Source organism: Ailuropoda melanoleuca, chromosome 8 (genome assembly GCF_002007445.2).
Source record: "Ailuropoda melanoleuca isolate Jingjing chromosome 8, ASM200744v2, whole genome shotgun sequence".
Classification (NCBI taxonomy): Eukaryota; Metazoa; Chordata; class Mammalia; order Carnivora; family Ursidae; genus Ailuropoda; species Ailuropoda melanoleuca.
The window spans coordinates 54,457,298-54,479,288 of record NC_048225.1 but is presented as its reverse complement, the minus strand read 5'-3'; the positions used below and the strand labels follow the sequence as shown (position 1 = coordinate 54,479,288).

The 21,991-nt window shown below is 37.4% G+C and overlaps 1 protein-coding gene across 5 annotated transcripts in view; it reads right to left on the bottom strand.

Annotated features, from left to right (window-relative positions):
* C2CD3 (C2 domain containing 3 centriole elongation regulator) overlaps positions 1-21,991 on the bottom strand; it is a 130,594-nt gene that overhangs the window by 97,347 nt on the left and 11,256 nt on the right. For all 5 annotated transcript variants that reach the window (XM_019795390.2, XM_034666350.1, XM_011219851.3 and 2 more), the window contains 5 exons: positions 13,510-13,733; positions 12,444-12,691; positions 4,652-4,784; positions 4,060-4,188; positions 1,893-2,040 (listed from right to left, as the gene is read on the bottom strand). In XM_019795390.2, coding sequence (XP_019650949.2) covers positions 1,893-2,040; positions 4,060-4,188; positions 4,652-4,784; positions 12,444-12,691; positions 13,510-13,733 — 882 coding nt within the window. The remainder of the gene's footprint in view (positions 1-1,892; positions 2,041-4,059; positions 4,189-4,651; positions 4,785-12,443; positions 12,692-13,509; positions 13,734-21,991) is intronic.

Genomic DNA, 21,991 nt, shown 5'->3' with positions numbered 1-21,991 from the left:
GGCAGACACTTGACCAACTGAGCCACCCAGGCACCCCTAATCCAATGTCATTTTAAGTTTATCACTTCCACCTTCCTTTTTCAGCATCTCAGGGTGTATACTGTATTGACCTATGGCAACGGTAACAAATTAGTAGTTAAATAAGCATGATCAGAATGTCCTTCAAGGAAGAAGTACAACTTTTTCAAGGTGAAATTACAAAGCTTTTTACTCTTAGGTTTTTCTTTATTAAGTGGCAACTTTTAAAAATGGCTAAAGACAAGGCATTCAAAATCTAAATGGGTCCACAGCCTGAAGGAAATTAGAGTAAATGTGAACTATTACTCAAAAGCTAAGAATTTTAGGGGCCAAAACCACAGGCTAATAATGCTGAATTTCTAAGCTGCAGATGTTATTCAACATTAAGAACATCAAACCCTGGGGAAAGACATGTGCATTCTAACTCTCTGATCTTTCCATTGCATCATGGTCTATTGGTTCACTCCTTCGCATCAACAAATCTTTTCTAAAATTATTTTGTTCAAATGGCACAGGGGATTACTTAGTGCCATTCGTAAACTCATTCCTTTATCCACTAAGTACTCCTCAGTCTCAATATTCATCAGGCTTTGCTGTACTGGTAATACAAAGATAATGCAGACATGTTCTTGTTCTTGAGGAACCATATCGTACAACATGCCTGAATGTCCCAGGATCCTGTGGGCATCGAGGCAATAAATTCTGCTTGGGGAAGTCTAGGACGGTTTCTATATAGAGGTGATAGTTGATTTTTGAAGAATAAAGAGTTTACCAGATATACAAAAGCATTTCAACATTCAAAGTAGAAGAATCAGTATGAGCAAAAAATACAGAGATAAAAAAAAGAGCTAGAATGTTTGGGGAGTGATGAAACAATCAGTATGACTGGAGGGTAAAGGGCAAAGTGGGAGATGAGGTTAGGGAGGTAAGCCAAGATCAGATTCTAATACCATACTTAAGGCTTATGAGATGATATTGTTAATTACAAGTAATTAACGCTTCTAAGAGTTTATATCATGATATGTAGAAGATAACACTATCTTATAGGGCTAGAAAAAGAATTAAATGAAATGATGAATTTAAAACATTTGGCACAGTACTCAAAAATAACAGATAACATGTAAATTCCCTGGCACATCAAAAATGTGAAATCAATGTAAATTCTCTCTTCTTTGTATCCCACAAGTAACGCAGTATCAGTGATGATTTTTAAAATAGGAAGTCATGAAATCCTAATAATTCATAATATCTTTTAAATTCATCTCTTTCTTTCCAATCCCATTGCTGCCGCTCTCATACACACCTCCAATAACCTAATGGCTTCCAATCTGTTTCCAGGTATTCTCCCCTAAGTTAGCTGCCTACATCATTGCTGGATTAACGTTCCTTAACCACCATTTTGATCATGTCATTTCTTCTCACCTGACATTCGAAGGCTTTCACAGACTGGCCGCAATATGCTAGCCTGCCTTATTGACGATAACTCTCCCACATAAATTCTCATCAGTTCAAATTAGATCCCTTGCAGTACACAAGTTGTTTCTCTAGACAGATCATTCTTTCTATTCCCATTTCATATCCTCTATCTCTAAACATTATTATTAATTACTATTTTTATTATTTTTTTAGTAAGCTCTATATATACTCAATGTGGGGCTAGAACTCACAACCTTGAGATCAAGAGTCGCATGCTCTACCAACTGAGCCAGCCAGGCACCCCTAAAATTCTTAACCTTACTAGGCCTGTCTCCTCATCCGTAAAATGACACAGGTAAAATGGATAGCTTTCTGTCTGGCAAGTGGTAACATGCCTGCACCTAATACATTAATAGTGTTGTTCTTTAATTTTCAAAGCTGCAGATTCAGTGACTTACAGGTGCCGTGTAAAATAAGCTCTCCAGGAGACTCTGGTCATACTGAGGATCATTCAGCTCACTGCTACAATACACATCACTCCTAGGAGATGGGGAATCTGGAGGAGAGCCTAGCCCATTCCAGTACTGACCTTGGGATAATTCAGCACTGCAGAGGTAAGAAAAACAAAGCAGAAGGACATTAAAAGAAGTTTCAGTTGAGCTGTATTTTTCTAACTGAAAACTTTTTAGAGTTCTAAACATGAAAGAAGATAATGTTAAGCAGAAGACTCAAATTAGACAGAAGACTACCTGATCAATATTTTCATAAAATATTCTCCCTCCTCTGGGATGCCAACAGTTAGTATTCAAAAATACACTACTGACACTGATTATGATCTCATTTATGTAACAAACATTTTTCTTTTCTGGGCACCTATTATGTGCCAGGCATGGTGTTAGGTCTTGAATGATACCGAGATGGTTAAACTAATTTGCTCTACTCTTGCACTGCTTATGGTCCAGCAGGGAGGAAAAGAAGGTAAAGAATGAACTATAATTCAATGAGTTAAATGCTCATGCTGTTTCTGTGAAGAATTCATAAATATGCCTTCGTCCATTAAGCAAAAATATGTGTACTTGGGCTGAATTATGACAAGACTAATTTCATGTGTGATATGTGAAATAAGTAAAACAGAAACCCTACTTGCAAAAAGTTTATAAATTAATAAGGAATATAAGCATGCAAGTACATGTATACTTCCTTCATTTTTTGTTTCTCCTAAAATAACTGGTACTGAATGGTTATCTGTAAATGAACTTACTGAATTCTTAATGAACATGTTATTAATAATATTTATTAATATTTATTATTAAATATTATATATAATATTTATTATATGTATCAGGCACCATGCTAAGCATTTTGGTTATTAATTCTTTCAACTTCCCCTTCATGCCAACTCTTGGTTTTGGTTCAGGCTGTGATCTCAGGGTAGTGAGACTGAGCCCTGTGTCTGGCTCCCCAGTTAGTGCAGAGTCTGCTTAAGACTGTCTCTTCCTCTGCCCCCCCCAATAAATAACTAAATCTTTAAAAATAAAATAGGGAAGTGTGAATCCCCCCACTTTTCTCTTTTTCAAGACTGTTTTGGCTATTCTGGGTCCTTTGCAATTTCACAGGAATTTTAAAATCAGTTTATTAATTTCTAGAAAGAAGTCAGCTGCAATACTGATAGGGATTGCGCTGAATCATGAACATGGGATTTTTCTAATTACTTAGATCTTTAAAAATTTCTTTTAATAACGTTTTGCAGTTTCAGAGTTTATATTTTGCACTTTTTTTGTTAAATTTATTCATAAGTATTATATTCTTATTACTGCTATTATAAATGGAATTGTTTCTTAATTTCATTTTTGGATTGTTCATTGCCAGTATATAGAAATACAATTGATTTTTGTGTATTGATCTTATATCCTGCAATCTTCCAGAATTTATTAGTTCTAATATTTTTTTAGTGGATTCTTTAGGATTTTCTACATACCAAATCATGTCATCTGTGAATATAGTTGTGCTTCCTTCCTTTCCAATTGGGATCCCTTTAATTTTTTTTCCTGCCTAATTACATAGGCAACACAGATTACATAAGAGACATAATAAGATCCTGAATTAACTTGTATCTGTTTAAAACCTGAGGTTTTTAAAAAATTAATTTATTTGAGAGAGAGAGAGTGGGGCGGGGAGAAGAGGGAGAGGGAGAGAAAGAATCTCAAACAGACTCCCTGCTGAGGTAGAGCCTGGCACAGGGCTTGACCTTACAACCCTGAGATCACGACCTGAGCCGAAACCAAGAGTTGGACACTTAATCGACTAAGCCACCCAGGAGCCCCTAAAATCTGAATTTTAAGAATTATACCCTAATAATGGTGTTGGGAATAGAGCTAGGAGATAAGAATGGAAAGGTGGGCTGGAGACTATTCTGTAAGTGAAGCTAAGAATAAAAGGCTAAAGATTAGATTTTTACTTAGTAGGTAATAAGTAGTGATTTTTATTTAGTATGCAATGAGTAACCAAGGGAATGACCTGGCTACTCCATGGAAGTATTGCTTTCAGAAGATAAATCTGTTAACAATATACACAATGAATTGAAGGGAGAACTTAAAAGGAAGAAAGATAGTTAAAAGTCCTTACCTGCCCAACAGCAGCTGTATAGCTCTGGTATCATCTTTTGTGTCATGTTTCCAAAATGTATTCTCAGTCGGAGGGAGGAGGTGATCTTCTATGTGGTCTTTAAACTGGTTCCTAGACAAGGCTTTGATTCTGTGGTGTGGAAAAGTACTTTCTGAGTGGCTAACATATAGGAAAAATTTAAATCAGAATTAACTGAACTAAGAGCTAGATAGTACATGGAGATGGTTCAACATGGAACATTTGACATCCTTCAGACTTAACTACCTTAAACATATATAAAACTTCACAATTTACAAAGCCCGTTTCTACCTTAGACTCTAATTTCATTTCTGCAAGAGAGGGAGGAGAGAATATCCCCATTATACATATAAGCATGCCAGTTCACAGGGAGCAAAGAATACAGCCATTTACAGATTTAGTAAGTACCAGTACTAGGTTTAGATTTTGAGTATCTAAACTCCTAGTCTAGGCTTCCCTTCCACCACATTAAGAATTATTTGCTGAGTAAGTCCATAACTTAACAAAAAAAAAATACACATTAGCAACAATTAAGAAATGAACTGTTAGGAATCGTGTTTATCCTGTAACTTACTGTGTTGAGGCTTTAAGAAAATCTTCCTTCATGGAAGAATGAGCTTCATCCAACAACATGCTAGTATCTGGGCTTGATTTCATTGTAGAAATCACCATGGCATTACGCAGTTTATTGCCTTGTTCTAACAGAGCTGAAGAAGGCAAAAGCAGAACATGGAAAATCTAAAATCCAACAGCAATACTTACAATATTCAGTACCTTTCCTTCTAGGATAGGATTTAAGACAATACATTATAATAGCTTACTACCTGTCTGCTTTTCCCACTAGCTTGAGAATTTCTTAAGGACACTCACTTTACAATAAATGTTTACTGAGCTTCTATGATGGGACTGTTTTAAACGCTGGCATTTCAGCAGTGAATGAAGTCTATTCTGGAGGGAGGTCAGTCTCTCCAGAGTTGTTATACAATGGGAGTCATTACATGAATGCATGGACTCTTACAACTGGTTTTTGTAGGTAATAAAGTTAATAATGTCTACATATTATTTTTGTATCCAGATACCATACTGAATGCTCTTATTATTTGTAATAATGTTCCTATTATCCAAAAAACACTAACAACTATGCCAGCTAAACTCAGAAGCCATAGTGATAAGCTATTCCAAATCTATACTTTTATGAAGAATGCCAAAAAATTTCCATGACTTGTCTAAGATCATACAGCAGGTTAACAGAAAAGTCAGGATGAAGTCTTCAGACTTTCTGGTAAGTAAAATTTACCCCATCCCTAAGTAAAAATAACAATTATAACAGCAATAATAATTGAATTCTTAAACACATGCTGGGGACTACTCTGTGTATATGTTTGGTCATTTAATCCTCCTAACAATTCTCTGAGATGGATACTACTATTTCCTTCATCTTCCAGATGTAGAAAATTGAGGCACAGAGGATAAGTGATTTGCCCAAGTTGTACACACTGTATAAGCAGAATGTATATACTGCCTCATAGCCTATAATTTTACTTTATTTTCTAAAAGATTTTAGTTTTTTAAGTAATCTCCACACCCAATGGGGCTTGAACTCACAACTCTGAGATCAAGTTTCATGCTCCACCAACAGTGCCAGCTAGGCGCTCCACATCCTACGATTTTAATTACTATACTTTATATGACCCCGCTTTGGTTCTTAGACATCTTTTTTTTTTTTTAAGATTTTATTTATTTATTTGAGAGACACAGAGAGACAGAGCACAAGCAGAGGGAGCTGCAGATAGAGGGAGAAGCAGCCTCCCCAATGAGCAGGGAGCCCAAGTTAGACATCTTTTTAAAAGCTTAGGGCCAGTGGCATTATTCCAAGGAACAGTGGGAAATATTTTTTTCTTGAGGTTCCAGAATTGCTTTGGAGGTAACTTCAGTTAATTCTGATTTAAATTTTTCCTTAGTCTAGAGTTTTATAGCTTCTGAAAAGAAAGGAGATATAGGGGCACCTGGGTGGCTCAGTCGGTTGGGTGTCTGGCTCTTGGTTTGGGCTCAGATCATAATCTCAGGGTTGTGGGATACAGCCCCACCTTGGGGCTCTGTGTTGGGCGTGGAGCCTGCTTTGGATGCTCTCTCTGCTCCCCCACCCCTCAGCCCCCTGCCCTGCACACATAGGCACATGCACATGCTCTCTCAAGAAAGAAGAAGGAGAAGGAGGAGGAGGAGGAGATGATGATGATATGGTGGTCAGGCCAAGATAAAAAAATGAAGCCAAGAAGATCCATAAGCACTTAACATTTGTTAGTACAGAGAGTTCAAAATATAGCTTACAAAGTAAAAACAAACAAAAAACCCCCCAAAACCCAAAATACCATTATGTTTAGTGAAAATACAACTAAACTAAAAGAAAATAAAGATCGACCATTCAGATTCTAAGATAGTTCCCTCTAAGATTCCCAACTCTGGTGTACATATATCATCCCTCTGATTCAAACACTCATGTAAATGTACTGCCATGAAGGGATTTTACAGATGTAGTTTACAGTTCCAAATCAGTCAACCTTAAGATGGGTACATCATTTTGGTTGCCCACACCTTTTAAAAGCAGTGTTCTCTGGCTATTTGCAGGTTATGACATCAGAGATTTGAAAGATGAGAAAGATTTAATGCATCACCACTGTCTTGAAGATGGAAGGGACCACATGGTAAGAGATGCAGGTGGCCTTTAGGAAGTTAAGAGTGGCTTGTAGCTGACAGTAATCAAGGAAATGGGACCTCAGTCCTATATACTGCAAGGAACTGAATTCAGTCAACAAGAATGAACTTGGAAATCCATTTTTCCCCAGAGCTTCCAGATGAGATTTTAGCTTGGCCGACATCTGATACCTTAAGCAGAAAACCCAACCATACCTTGTTGGACTTCTGATCCACAGAACTGCGAGCTAACAAATGAATGCTGTTTTAACCCATTAAATTTGTGGTAATTTGTCATGTAGCAATAGGAAACTAATATACCCATTAATGCCACTACCCAGGAATACTCATTGTTAACATTTTGATATATTCCTTTTAGTTTTTTAAATCTATAATACACATGTATTTATATACATTCCCTCTTTTGTAAAAATATGTATACTGTTTTGAAGTTGTTTTTTTACTTAACAATATACATTACCTTTTTTCTATGTAAGTAATGGCTACACAATATTCATTCAGAATTCACTGTATTTTTTTTTTAAGATTTTATTTATTTACTTGACTGAGAGAGAACACAAGCAGGGGAAGCAGCAGAGGGAGAGGGAAAAGCAGATTCCCTGCTGAGCAGGGAGCCAGGGTCCCAGTCATAACAACACAGGCCGAAGGCAGATCCTTAACCAACTGAGCCACCCAGGCACCCATATGTTGTCTTTATTTTTAATCTCTAAGATTCAGCCAAAAAATGACTATCTTGTTTATTCAATGAGAAAGGGTAAGGAAAACATGGTCTTGCTGGCACTGGAAATTCGGCTAAAGATTGCTATGTGACTGGAAACCTTCTTTTAGTTTCTAGTTGGCCCCTGGCTTTACTCAATATAGTTTAAAGTTCTTCAAATGAGGTGGCACACTCAAATGTTTTATGAATAAAGTAGATAATAAGAAGCAGTGTTAATAATAAACTTCATTTGATTTCAGGGCCATGTAGAAAAACAGTTTTTCTATTGATACCCAAAAGGTTTTGGAAAGATGATATCTTTCCTACTTCCTATCTACTTTATGATTTAACCACACCCATCTATTTTCAATTCCTTAAACACAATACTTCCTTTGTGTTCTTAAAGCTCTGGGTATTTAATTCCATCAAAGAATTTATCACTCAGTATTATAATTGTCTATCCCACCCAATAAAATCTGAGACTAGGGTTTGGTTCTTGTTGATTTTTGTATCCTTGGTGTCTTATAAAGTGCCTAGTATATATCAGGCATTTGGTAAAATGTTCTTCCACTGTTGCTTATATCAGATATAATTGTACTGTATCTGCTTTAAAGTCAGTTTCCTTTCCTAGAATGAAATCTTTAACGTCAAAGACTGTATCTTATTTATCACTGCAACCCCAATACTCAAAACAATGACCTAAAATAGTCACTCAAAAGATACTTGTTGAATTAAATTGGGCTTCAAGTTTTTAATCCTTGTTAAATAAAATATTCCTCTGGGAATGGTAATATTTCAAAAGTGACTTAAACAGTCATTTACATCTAAATGGTAATAAGTACTTAAGATACTTTCCAAAAGCAGGTTTTAAAAAGAAAATAAACATTGAGGAAAAAAAGTAGGACAAGTCTGAGCACAGATGGTCCATCCATTGGCCTCCAAGTGGTTTGGTTGTTGAAACAGCCGTTCTTGGTAAAGCTTTTCTAAAGTCTGAGGCATGGTAACAAGAAAACATCTGATCTCCCCTTCTCAGGGAAGCTGGTACCTACACTTTAAGAGCTGTCATGGCATCAGTCTGTACCTCAACTCAATAAACATTCCCCAAACACAAAAGAAGGCATCCAGGCGAGTTTAAGACAAATGCTTCCCTTGTTTATTTCCCACATGCCATGGGCACAGCTCCTGCTAAACACAGGGAGATGTACAGCTTCTGGTTTCTGTTCTACTCCTTGCTATCTATTCCAAACCCAACTCTCAAAAGCAGGATGTGTAGTTCGTGTTTCATAAATGTAGCTGGTTTATCAATTCAGCTCTGCTCCCCTTTTCTGGTGTCATGTCAGTCCAATAAAGACCAGGAAGATATTTATATTTATGTACTTGTTAGATCCTTCTCATAATCTCAGCTCTAGACCTACTTACTAGAATGAGTCACTTAATTTTAGCCCTCCAGAATCTTGTGGTTGGAAGGGACCTTAAAAGATCGTATCTGTCTTCTTGATGATTCAATACAATCTGCAGAGGTCCCCTCAGGATGGTTAGCTAGCTCGTGTTTTCCAGCGACAGAGAATTCACTACCTCTTGAAGCTTTCCCATTCTGCACAGGTCTTTTTATTAACTCAGATGAGTCATAATCTGTTTTGTTTCATCTGTAAGCCAACTGATCCTCATAACTCTCAAGGAGGAGCTGTCACATTGGCAGCCCATGGGTTGTACTTGTCATATTTTGTTTGGCTTCAACAGTTGGCCAGCAAAGTCTTGATTTAAGGAAAGAAGAAAAAAAAGGCAGGCCTAGGTAAACAATGAACTTATAGTAGGATAAAGCAGAGGACCTTACTTTAGAGTCTAAAGACAATAATGAACTGGAGCTGAAGAGCAGCTTCCCCCTTTCACAGGACAGGAGCTCCCTAATTCTGAGCCTGTGTTTTCACTTTAAAATGGTTGCTTGACCACTCTCTCACACCATACACAAAGATAAACTCCAAATGGATGAAAGACCTCAATGTGAGACAGGAATCCATCAAAATCATAAAGGAGAACATAGGCTGTAACCTCTTTGACATCGGCTACAGCAACTTTTTTCATGACACATCTCCAAAGGCAAGAGAAACAAAAGAAAAAATGAACTTGTGGGACTTCATCAAGATAAAAAGCTTCTGCACAGCCAAGGAAACAGTCAAAAAAACTAAGAGGCAGCCCATGGAATGGGAGAAGGTATTTGCAAATGACACTACAGATAAAAGACTGGTATCCAAGATCTACAAAGAACTTCTCAATACATGAGAAACAAATAATCAAATCAAAAAATGGGCAGAGGATATGAACAGACACTTTTCCAGTGAAGACATACAAATGACTAACAGACACATGAAAAAATGTTCAAAATCATTAGCCATCAGGGAAATTCAAATCAAAACCACACTGAGATACCACTTACGCCAGTTAGAATGGCAAAAATGGACAAGGCAAGAAGCAACAATTGTTGGAGAGGATGTGGAGAAAGGGGATCCCTCTCACACTGTTGGTGGGAATGCAAGTTGGTACAGCCACTCTGGAAAACAGTGTGGAGGTCCCTTAAAAAGTTAAAAATTGAGCTACCCTATGATCCAGCAATTGCACTACTGGGTGTTTACCCCAAAGATACAGACGTAGTGAAGAGAAGGGCCATATGCACCCCAATATTCATAGCAGCATTGTCCACAATAGCTAAATCGTGGAAGGAGACAAGATGCCCTTCAATAGATGAATGGATTAAGAAGATGTGATCCATATATACAATGGAATATTACTCAGCCATCAGAAAGAATGATTACCCAACATTTGCAGCAACATGGACGGGACTGGAGGAGATTATGCTTAGCGAAATTAATCAAGCAGAGAAAGACAATTACCATATGGTTTCACTCATTTATGGAACATAAGAAATAGCAGGAAGATAGGTAGGAGAAGGAAGGGAAGAATGAAGAGGGGGTAAACAGAAGGGGGAATGAACGACGAGAGACTATGGACTCTGGGAAACAAACTGAGGGCTTCAGAGGGGAGGGGGTGGGGGATTGGGATAGGCCGGTGATGGGTATTAAGGAGGGCATGTATTGCTTGGAGCACTGGGTGTTATATGCAAATAATGACTCATGGAACACTACATCAAAAACTAAGGATGTACTGTATGGTGACTAACATAACATAATAAAAATTATTATTAAAAAAATAATAAAAATGGGAAAAAATAAAATAAAAAAATAAAAATCAATAGGGCACGAAAAAATAAATAAATAAAATGGTGATAACAATCCCTACCTCACTCGGTTTTTGTAAGATTATGCGTATAAGGCACTTGGCATAGTAGCTAGCACATAATGAAAGCTCAATAAATGGCAGCTGTTTTTGTGAAGCTAAATATCTCTTGGTAGCCCCTTCATAAACCTAGCTACTTTCCTTAGAAGGAACTCGTCTTCTTTAGATCTTTACTCTCACGTTACTTTCTTAATGAGGCTTTCCTTTGCCAACCTATGTAAAACTAACATCCCCTCCTCTCATGTGCCCTGCTTCATTTTCTCCCCACTGCCATTATCACCATCTAACACTAAATACTTATTTATTCATCCAGCTTATTATTGGTCTTCCCATCTAGAATATAAGATCCATAAGGCAGAAATTTGTTTTTGTTTTCATTTAAATTGCTGTATCCCTGACACCTAGAAGAATGCCACACATTTGATAGGTACTGAATAAGTAACTGCTTAATGAATGAACAAATATTTTTCTCAAAGTTTGGTGCCTACACAAAATATTCCAGGTGTGAGTTGACAAGCGCAGGCAGTATAGTATAATGGAACAATTTGTTCGTGTTAACGTAGCCTAGGATTGCACTGAAGATTAAAATTAACCGACCATATAAGAGAGTCTTAACTATACGAAACAAACTAAGGGTTGCTGGAGGGGAGGTGGGGGGGATGGCGTACCTGGGTGATGGGCATTAGGGAGGGCACTTGATGTAATGAGCACCGGATGCTATATGCAACTGATGAATCACTGAACTCTGCCTCTGAGACTAATACTACACTATACATTAATTAATTGAATTTAAATAAAATTTAAAAAATAAAAAATAGAAAAATAAAATTAATAGATTATATAATCAGAGTACATTTTCAAAAACAGGGGATCACAGACATTTCAGATGAAAAAATATGAACAGAATGTCTTTCTTCATGAAAAAAGTATCCTTACTAATGTAAATTATGTACCCAAATAGTTATTTTAAAGATTTTTCTATTAATGCTGCAGATACTCTACTTCAGAAATTCGCTAGTGAGGATGAAGACAAATCCCTGCCATGCTCCTGATGTCACAGAGATAAATGGTTGAGTGTTACATGTAATGTAAGGTATCTCGATTGCTCTTATAATACCACCCTTAAATAATCCTATTTGGATTTCTTTATTTCAGTCTAGCCCTTATTCAGGTAAACTGACTCCTTTCTACTTCTGCTTGGCTGTAAGTCACGTTTAATTCCCAGGCTTAAGATTAGCAGTTGCTGTGCACTGAATGCTCCCACTGAGACCAAGAATTTTCAGAATGTGAAGCAGATTTAGTACTAGCCTCTGCACAGCAGTACAAGTAAATCTGCTGATGAGATAAAAACTGTCTTTGCCTTGAATTATTTGGGAAAAAATAAAGGATAATATTTCTCTATGATAAACACTCCACCCCATCCAGGTTTATTTTAAATGGCTCCTTCCCTAAACCTACAATTATAAGCCTAGTAATTATTTAGAAGTAACTTCCTGGTTTAATAGAGCTGCCTTTAAATGGTGAAATCCTGAGCTTTAGTGAGATCACTCAGTTTTATTCGGTTATTTATTTCAAAGAGAAGTCTTAGTTCTCTTTGAAGACTGGCTAACAAGCAGAGTAATCCCAATAAATGTAGCTTAGTCTTGGTTCACAAATACATACATACCTGAAAGAAGGTCCTTGGTAGGGGGGTTGTTTGAAGAAAGAATGCATGAGTCACTGTGACTCTTAGCCACTGTCCTAATTTGAGGCTGGAATTCAGAACTGTTAAGAAGGGACATCTGCTTCCGTGGGGCCTTGCCTTTCGGAGTCATAGACTCTAAACTCTGCCCTGAATTAAGATGGTGTTGTAGTCCGAAGAAAGAGTCCTTTACCATATCAGAGCTCTCTGCAAAGTACAAGTGGTCCTTTCCTCTGTTATAAAATAAAGGAGAACTTTAGCAATATATTTTACCCATTATGGTAACATTTCACTTTGTCAGAGACAGAAAGTGTACAGTAGTTTATAGCAGTGTAGCTTAGACTTTGTAAATCTGTTTTTCATCTCCCAAATGAAATAAATAACAGATGTTTTACCTACTGTTGTATGGCTGTGGCCCAAGTGAGAAAATGAAATAGAGAGCTCAGTTGGAGCACCTGGGTGGCTCAGCGAGTTGAGTTAAGCGTCTGACTCTTGGTTTCAGCCCAGGTCATGATCTCAGGTCATGAGATCGAACCCCATGTTGGGCTCTGTGCTAAGCGGGGAGTCTGCTTGGAGATTCTCCCTCTGCCCCTCCCCTCACTTGTGCACATGCAAGTGTCTGTGCTCTCTTGCTCAAATAAAAAAATCTTGAAAAAAAGAAAGAAAACGCTCAGTGCAGAGCCTGACACAAAGCAAATGCTCTATAGTTCCTTAAAATAAAAATCTATTTCTCTTACTCCATCCTGTTTCATGAAATACTGCCCTTCCCCTCTTTTTTGTTCATGGCATCTCTCATGGCATCTGTAAATGACTTAGTTACATTTATTTATCTGTACACTGGCCTCCCCACCAGATTGTGAGCAGTCCTCAAAGACAAGAATTGTGTCTTATTAATTTCTATGCCCAGTACTTGGTACTGGACCAGGCACACAGTGGATACTTAATATTTATTTGCTGATTGAATGACTACTTTCAGTCTTTCATCCAAACACAAATAAAGAACAGAAATTATGAGTACAGTGGGAGTTAGCTGACAGACTGTGGTAATTACCTTGGAGTGGTTGATCTACTACTGTTAGCTGCTAACTCTTTTCCGTCAATTTTGGTGGTAGGCATCCTATGGGGTCTTGATGGAACCAGAAACTGGGTACTGCTGGGTTCAGTATATTCTCTGAATTCCTGGTCAGATAAAAGCACATTTTCTTTCACATCAGTGGTAGGAAGAGGATTGTAGCTGTCGTAAGTTTCTGACAGAGGCTCCAGGGCAAGTGACACCTGAAAGAGACATACATGTAATATATCAGAAATTTTCTTTTGTATCAACTAATTTTAAGACTCCCTGCTTAATATAAATCAATCGTCCCTGTTCCTTATAGGATCAAGTTCAAATTCCTGCAGAAACCTCATCTCTCACTTTGCTCCCCTCCTCCATCTCTCTCTCCTAGATATACCAATTATTTTGGGTTCTCTAAATGTACCTTATGTTTCATTCCCTTATGCCTTGTATATGCGATTTCCTCCAGTATTACTTTCTCTGTGAAAACTTTGTTTTTGTTTTCTTTTTAATGTTTTAAAAAATATTTTTATCTATTTGAGAGAGCATGGGAGGGGTAGAGGGGGAAGGAGAAGCAGACTCCCCACCGAACTAGGGAGCCAGATGCGGGGCTCGATCCCAGGACCCTGGGATCATGACCCAAGATGAAGACAGATGCTTAACTGCTTAACTGACTGAGCCACCAGGTGCCCCTGTGAAAACTTCTTTGTTTCCAGGTAGAGATGCCATGGCCACTCCCTTCTTTATGTTTCCACTTATTCTGTATCTATCCATCAATATAACCCCCACTTATTGAACTCTTTACTACAGGGCATAAGGTGTGGTAAGTTCCTCACATGGAGAAGCTCATGTGATGATACAACTCCGTCAGGAAAGTGTACTGTTCTATTTGAAGATTAAAAAAAAAAAAAGCTTACAGGAGGTATTTGTAACTTTTAGCTTATGCATTCCCTGATTAGATTTTTAATTCTTTGAAGGCATGGATTAGCATAGTACACACTTGGCGTACAAGTCTATTTTGCTTAATAATGCCTATTATGTCTGATGAATAAAAGAATAACAACACCTTCTACATCCTTATTGTTGGTTATTTAAGAAAAATAAGACCCTAGTTCTATGCTGGAGATGAGGCAGGGCAAAGAAGGAGAAACATTAATATGAAAAGTAATCACTGGAAGTTTCTTTTATCATCTCATTCCTGTGAGTTTAGGTTCTCTGTTAAATGGCTCTCCGGTCCTCTGAAAAGCCTAATGGAAGAACAAAGCCTAAAAAAATAGTCTAAGGCAAAACTTTAGGAAAGAAATTGAAGAATATACCACAAAAGAAAAGAATAATGGTGTTGAAAGTTCAATTACAATGACAGAGAAAGCAGAAGGAATTGTTCCAGCAGCCCAAGAGTCAAACAACGATGAAGGGCCTAACACAAAGAGGAAAGGTTGCAGTTAGATATTTTAAGATGTCTCTAGAAAGGTCAATGGAATAATTTGTGCAGAGAAACTGCCAAGGTACAGACTCAATAAAATACACTTGGGTCTTGATGAGAATTTTGTTCTTGAACAGGTAACATAAAGTCCTTTAAATTTACTCACCATCAAGATTTTCTACAAAGACCGATGACAGGAATGCAGTAGGATAAATACTCTGTGCTGTGATCAGTATAATAGCATCACACAAAGTCCTGGCTGCCCAATGTAAATGTCAGAAAGTATTCCCTTACCATTCATCATTTCCCAAAAGACTGCCTCTATATTTTAGAAACAAAGATGACACTGAGAATAAAAGCATATGTCCATGGCCTTAACAATGATCTGCTGTCAGGCTACTGAGTTTTGCTTTTTCTCTAAGCAGATCTGAACCAACCACAGAACAGCTCATCGGGCTATACTACCAGTGGCCCTTAAAGAAAGAAGAAAGTCCAGGTACCTGCCACACCAATCTTATAATCAAAACATGTGCCTGCCTAACTCCTCTGCTCAATTAGCAAATATTTGTTGATACTAGCTCAGTGCCAGGCTCTGTGCTACCTGTCTGAGGCAAAGAGATGAATAAAACATAGAACCTGATCCAGAGGACCGCAGTATTTCACAGAAGAACTTAAAAGGAATAATTTTAATATAAAATGGTGAGCTCTGACGTAGGGATGTATACTGGGTGGTAAGAGAAAGGGCGGTCTGAACTTGAGGAAGAGGTGAGGAAGGAGCGCCAGGGATGGTTTCCAGAAGCGAAAAATAAACCTCTGAATTTAGAATCTTAAATATGAATGATAAAGGTAAGGCTGAGGGAGATTGAGGTAAAACATTCTGGGCAGAGGGAAGAACATGAGCCAAGTTTTAGAGATATAAAATAAATATTGTTCCAGCAATTCCTACAAGTCCAAGGGATTGCCACTTCTCACCCCTGCTTCCACACAGTGTATCCAATATACTCCTATATTCATCTCCCAAATCATCATTCTTGTCCACCTCAGTCATGCTCCTCCCCAATCGTGTTCATCCTTGTGCTCACTCCTCTGCCAACACCTTCATGGAGCCCTGTAGGATTTCTATTTACACAAACTACCTTACCACTTCAACTGAACATCTCTTTCTTAAAATGTCCCAATTTCTCCAAAGTCTTCTCCAATGTAAACTATTTCTTTTACCAGCCAGGATAAAGGAAGTTGACTTATCTCTTTCTGGTGCCTTCTCCAGACCATTATTCTATCACCTAAAGACCATTATTCTATCACCTAAACACATCACATCTTTTCAGAAGCCCATGCCATCCACAAATACCGTAAATTTACCATAAGATTCTCACATCGATAATAGAGCAACCCTAGGGATATTCATCATTCTTCTATCAATGACTCAAAGCTCTCTTTAGCACTCAGCTGCCTACAATTACCTACTACAACATCTATCAGTATCATTGATAGCATATTAGTATACCTATTTTTCAGAATTATGCTGGTCAACACACCATTTTAAAAAATTTAAAAATTATTTAACAATGCTTTAAAATACCAAATTTTATGTAAAATTTTGGAATTCTGGTTCTCTTGAAAAATCAGAAGGTCCAACAATGCTGGGCTTCCATTCTAATGTGGCAAAAATTAGCTGAAGTAGATTAGTGGCTTTGGTCTGGGCACACGTTCCAATCTGAAAAGTCCCCAGCCAAGTCCCAATGAGGCAGAGTAATAACTGTGGTTTATCATCCCACTTGGTCTGCTAGGGCTTTTAAAAATTTTACTTTCTTACAATAAAATGGACATTTTTGTGTTTATACACTTCTATAAATTTTAACCTATGAATAAATGCATGTAACCACCACCATAACCAAGATAGAGAACACTTCCATTACCCCAAAAAACTCCCTGGGACTACCCCTCTGTAGTCACACTCTCTCCTCACCTCTAATCCCTAGCAACAGCTGATCTATTCTCAACCACTATAGTTCTGGCTTTTTGAAAATGTCATATAAATGGAAATATAAAGTATGTAAACTTTTTTTTTTTAAAGATTTTATTTATTTATTTGACAGAGAGAGAGACAGCGAGAGAGGGAACACAAGCAGGGGGAGTGGGAGAGGAAGAAGCAGGCTCCCAGCGGAGCAGGGAGCCCAATGCGGGGCTCAATCCCAGGACCCTGGGATCACGCCCTGGGCCGAAGGCAGACGCTTAATGACTGAGCCACCCAAGCGCCCCAGTATGTAACCTTTTGAGATGGGCTTCTTTCACTCAGAATAATGCCCTCAGATTCATCAATGTAGTGCATGTATCAGCAGTTCATACCTTTTTACTGACTTGGTAGTATTCTATTGTTAACATGGCTTGTCACGTTGGTTGATTTTCAAAGACCAGGATAGCCTTGCATTCCTGGGATAGACCCCACTTGGACATAGTCTCATTACTCTTTTTATATACTGCTGGGCCCAACTTGGTAATATTTTTTTGAGGATTTTTAGGTTTATTTTTAGGTCTAGATCTTACACTGTCCTCTATTTTGCTATCAAGGTGGTGCAAAGCCTCATAAAATAAGTTGAAAAGTGTTTTCTCCTCTTCTGTTTTCTGGAAAAGACTGTGAAAATTGTGAAAGATTGTGAAATTTCTTTTTCTAAATGTTTGGAAGAATTCACCAGTGAAATTATCTTGGCTTAGATTTCTTTTTTGGAAGGACTTAAACCACAAAAGCAATTGCTTAAATAATTACAGGTCTATTCGGGTTATATATTTTATCTTGAGTGATTTTTGGTAGTTTGTGGTTTTCAAAGAATCGATTGATTGCATCTAAATTGTCAAATTTATGTGTACAGAGTTTATACTATTCCCTGCCTTTGAGTTCTGTGGGCTGTGGTCTTTCTTACAGTACAATCAAGAGGAAAGTGAAATATTTCTTGTGTCCAAGAAAGAGAGAACTAGAGACCCATGATTTTCAAAAGGAATGTCAGAAGGCATATTTCTTTGTAGAAGAGCATAACCCTACTGATGAAATAAGGCAAAGAAAATGTGACTGTTGGGGGGGAAAATGTGACTGTCAAAGATAGCATTATGAAACAAACTACAATAGGATTATAATTGTCATGTAGAAAAGATGCATGATAGAAATGGAATAAACAGAAAGGTACTGATTTTAAATAGGGTTTGTTTTTTAAATGCAAATAAAATAAGTGGTACTCCTATGACATAAAATTATGTATTTAAGATAAAACTTTAAGATATCAAAGTCTCTTATAGACGGTAACATTTATTAAAGAATGCAGCAGAATTTGTGAATAACATTTGCATATGTAGGTCTAATTAAAAGTATAGTTGTTCCCAATGTTAGTGGTATGGCTACAAACTCACAAGGTGAGCTGAGTAAAAATGTTAAATAGTTTGTGGTATTTTTCTTTGTAGCTGAGGAGAACACAGATAAAAACAACTTCCTGACAGCTGTGTTTATTTAGAGTATCAGCGAGAATTTTTATGTGAGTGAAAAATTTTCGGAGGAGATGCTATGGCAAACAAATCAAGGAAATGGTATTTCTTTTTTTCTTTTTTAAATATTTTATTTATATATTTGTCAGAGAGAGAGAGTGAGCACAAGCAGGGGGAATGACAGGCAGAGGGAGAAGAAGGCTCTCTGCTGAGCAAGGAGCCCAATGTAGGACTTGATCCCAGGACCCTGCGGTCATGACCTGAGTGAACAGCAGATAGATGCCTAACCGATTGAGCCACCCAGGCATCCCAGGAAATGGTATTTCTCCAAACTGAGAAATGTCTTAAAAAGTTTATTAAAGACTGATAACAACGGATGATGTCTTTTTGTTGACAACAGACTTGTTTCAAAATTTAAATTCAAAGTGGCAACATTTTGCCAAGACAAAGAACCACAAACATACTCACTGTCTTGTTTACTTCACCTAAAAAGCTAAAAATCAAGTAACACACACATATAATTAACATATAAATTAATTAAACTCCTGTGGTCGATGTTTTGCTTGATAAACTGGATAAGCAGTACTGTAACCTGTTATTACTACATGAATACTAGGGGGTATGAAGCTGTGTGTGGTGTTAAATATTTTTGCTTGAGTTAAAAGTCACCCGGTTTATGTTTTTGAGGGAGAAATCCCAACCTCAGATCACCAGCAAGTACTGATCAAATACATGGACTATTTTAATGGACATTATAGGCTATATAAACTATTCAATCACTTATCTGCAAGTGCATTCACAAGGAATCATATACTATGATATTCAATTTATTCATTCTTTTATGATTGTATCTTTGGAAAATTTATTTGGCAAAGAACCATCTATCCTACTCTTTCTGTATTTTTAATGCTTGAAATAGGATTTGCAGACATCAAAGTGATGGCATGAAATACATTTCTAAAACTGTAGAGCTAAAGACCAACATCCTAAAAAGACTTTTTTGATTTCAAATGTTATGAAAACCAACACTGTTCAATTTGCCTTTCTCAATTTATACTGAAAGTGTAACATGGAAGTTAATGCAGTGTAGTACAATATTTAAGCTTAAATATGCCTGAATATCTTAGAAATAAAATCCAGGGGCGCCTGGGTGGCACAGCGGTTAAGCGTCTGCCTTCGGCTCAGGGCGTGATCCCGGCGTTGTGGGATTGAGCCCCACATCAGGCTCTTCTGATATGAGCCTGCTTCTTCCTCTCCCACTCCCCCTGCTTGTGTTCCCTCTCTCGCTGGCTGTCTCTATCTCTGTCGAATAAATAAATAAATAATCTTAAAAAAAAATAAAATAAAATCCAACTTCAAAAACTACTGTGCCAAGATTCTGCCTTTGTTTGGAAATAAAGGCAGCCATGTTTATGAATGGTTATTTTGTTATGAAACTGAATAAAAACCAAATTTTATTCTTAAGTGGTTTTTAAAAATGCATGCTGTAATGCCCATCAAATATAAAACGTCTGGCACTGATAACTTGGTAGAGTAGTAAAAGTATCAAGTTTTTAGCCAAATCAAAGGAACTGATTTCAAAAGCAAAGAATTTATAAATAAGTAATCTCTACACCCAACATGGGGCTCAAACTCATGACCCTAAGATCAAGAGCTGCATGCTCTTCCAAATGAGCCAGCCAGGCACCCCAAGTTCGGTATTATTAAGTTTATTATATTTTTGGCAGTTGATTTTTCTTACAGTCAGCCTGTTTGACTCATTTGTTATTTTCAACATCTGACCTATACCAATAATGGAATACAGAAAAGCTTTCTCTCTCCAACACCTTGGTTCTAATGATCTTCATTGTCAAACTACTTTCAGCACCCTCCAGCCAGTTTTGGTCTTGATATTATTTAAAATTGTTCTAACTCCATAATCTCAGTTTCCCTTTAGTAACTATGCATCTATCTTCTTGAGGTCGAATTAAACCTGATCTTCTTCACAGCAACAATCTAAAGCCACCTCTATTCATCTTCCAGTCTATCAGCTGCCCATTGGCTTCACTTACCACTTGCCAAGAGGGATTCCATATTTAGTCAATTCATGACTGTTTTGGGGGACAGCATAGCAGTGGTATGATAAGAACTCCATCACTTACTACATGCTCTTTTTAAAAAGTTTTTTTAAAAGATTTATTTATTTTAGAGAGAGAGAGGAAAAAAGCGAGCTCGGGGAAGGGCAGGGGGAAAGGGAGAGAAGCAGATTCCCCACTGAGTGTGGAGCCCAATGCAGGGCTCAATCCCACAACCCTGAGATCATGACCTAAGCCGAAATCAAGAGTTTGATGCTTAACCAACTGAGCTACCCAGGTACCCTAGAAGTTATTTTTTAAATTAACATTTTACATTCATTTAAAGAGTCAAACAGTTCTATTACAAAAACGAGTCCCTCACATAGACCCCCATATTTTTCTTTTCCCAGAAGCAACTACTTTCAACTCCTTCCCCCGATTCTTATGGTATTTACCTCTGTAGTTCCAAGTAATGTGTTTTTATTTATGTCACATCTTGATTCCCCCCTCAGTTTTCGGCATTATCTTCTGACTTCCCAATATGGAAGATAAAAATTTAGCCTAATCCCACATCCTTCTACCTCCTTATCTTCCAACCTGCCCATCTAGTTATACTATAAACACTGATTATTGATCGAACCAAAATGACTATATGAGCATGTACTCTATTTAAAGCTGAACCATGAGATGCACTGATTACTTTTCCTTTCCTGTGAAGGGGCCGGAGAATTAATATTTCAGGCTTTGCATGCCATATAGTCTCTGTCATAATTTTAGTACTCCCCCTCTTATCCAGAGGGGATACGTTCCAAGACCCCCAGTGGATGCCTGAAACTGCAGATAGTACTGAATCCTATCTATACACCATGTTTTTTCCTATACATACATAACTATGACAAAGTTTAATTTATAAATTAGACACTAAGAGATTAACAACAATAATAATAAAATAAATTATGTAAATGTGGTTTCTCAAAATATCTTTTACTATACTCACCCTTCTTCTAGTGATAAGACGATAAAATGCATATGTGATGAGATTAAGTGCAGTGGATGACATAAGCATTGGGACATAGCAACAGGCTACTATTGATCTTCTGAGGATAAGTTAGGAGGATCACCTGCTTCCTGACTGCGCTGAAACCACCAAAAGAGAAATCAAGGACAAGGGGGGGGAACTACTGTACTTAACTTTGCTGTTGCAGCATGAAAGCTGCCACAGACCCACACGAATGAGTATGGCTATGTTCTAAGAAAACTATCTACAAATATAGGTGGTGAGTGAGTCAGATTTGCCTTGGGGGTTATAGTCTGTGAATCCCTGAAGAAAACAAGAGAATGGCTCAAAAGCCTATGAAAAAATACTCAACACATTAATCAAAAGGAAATGCAATCTAAAACCTCAGTGAGACATTAGTACATACTTACTAGAATAACAAAAATTAAAAAGACTACCCAAACCAAGTGCTGGCAAATATGCAGAGAATGTTTATACACTACTGATGGGAATGCAAAGTTATACAACCAC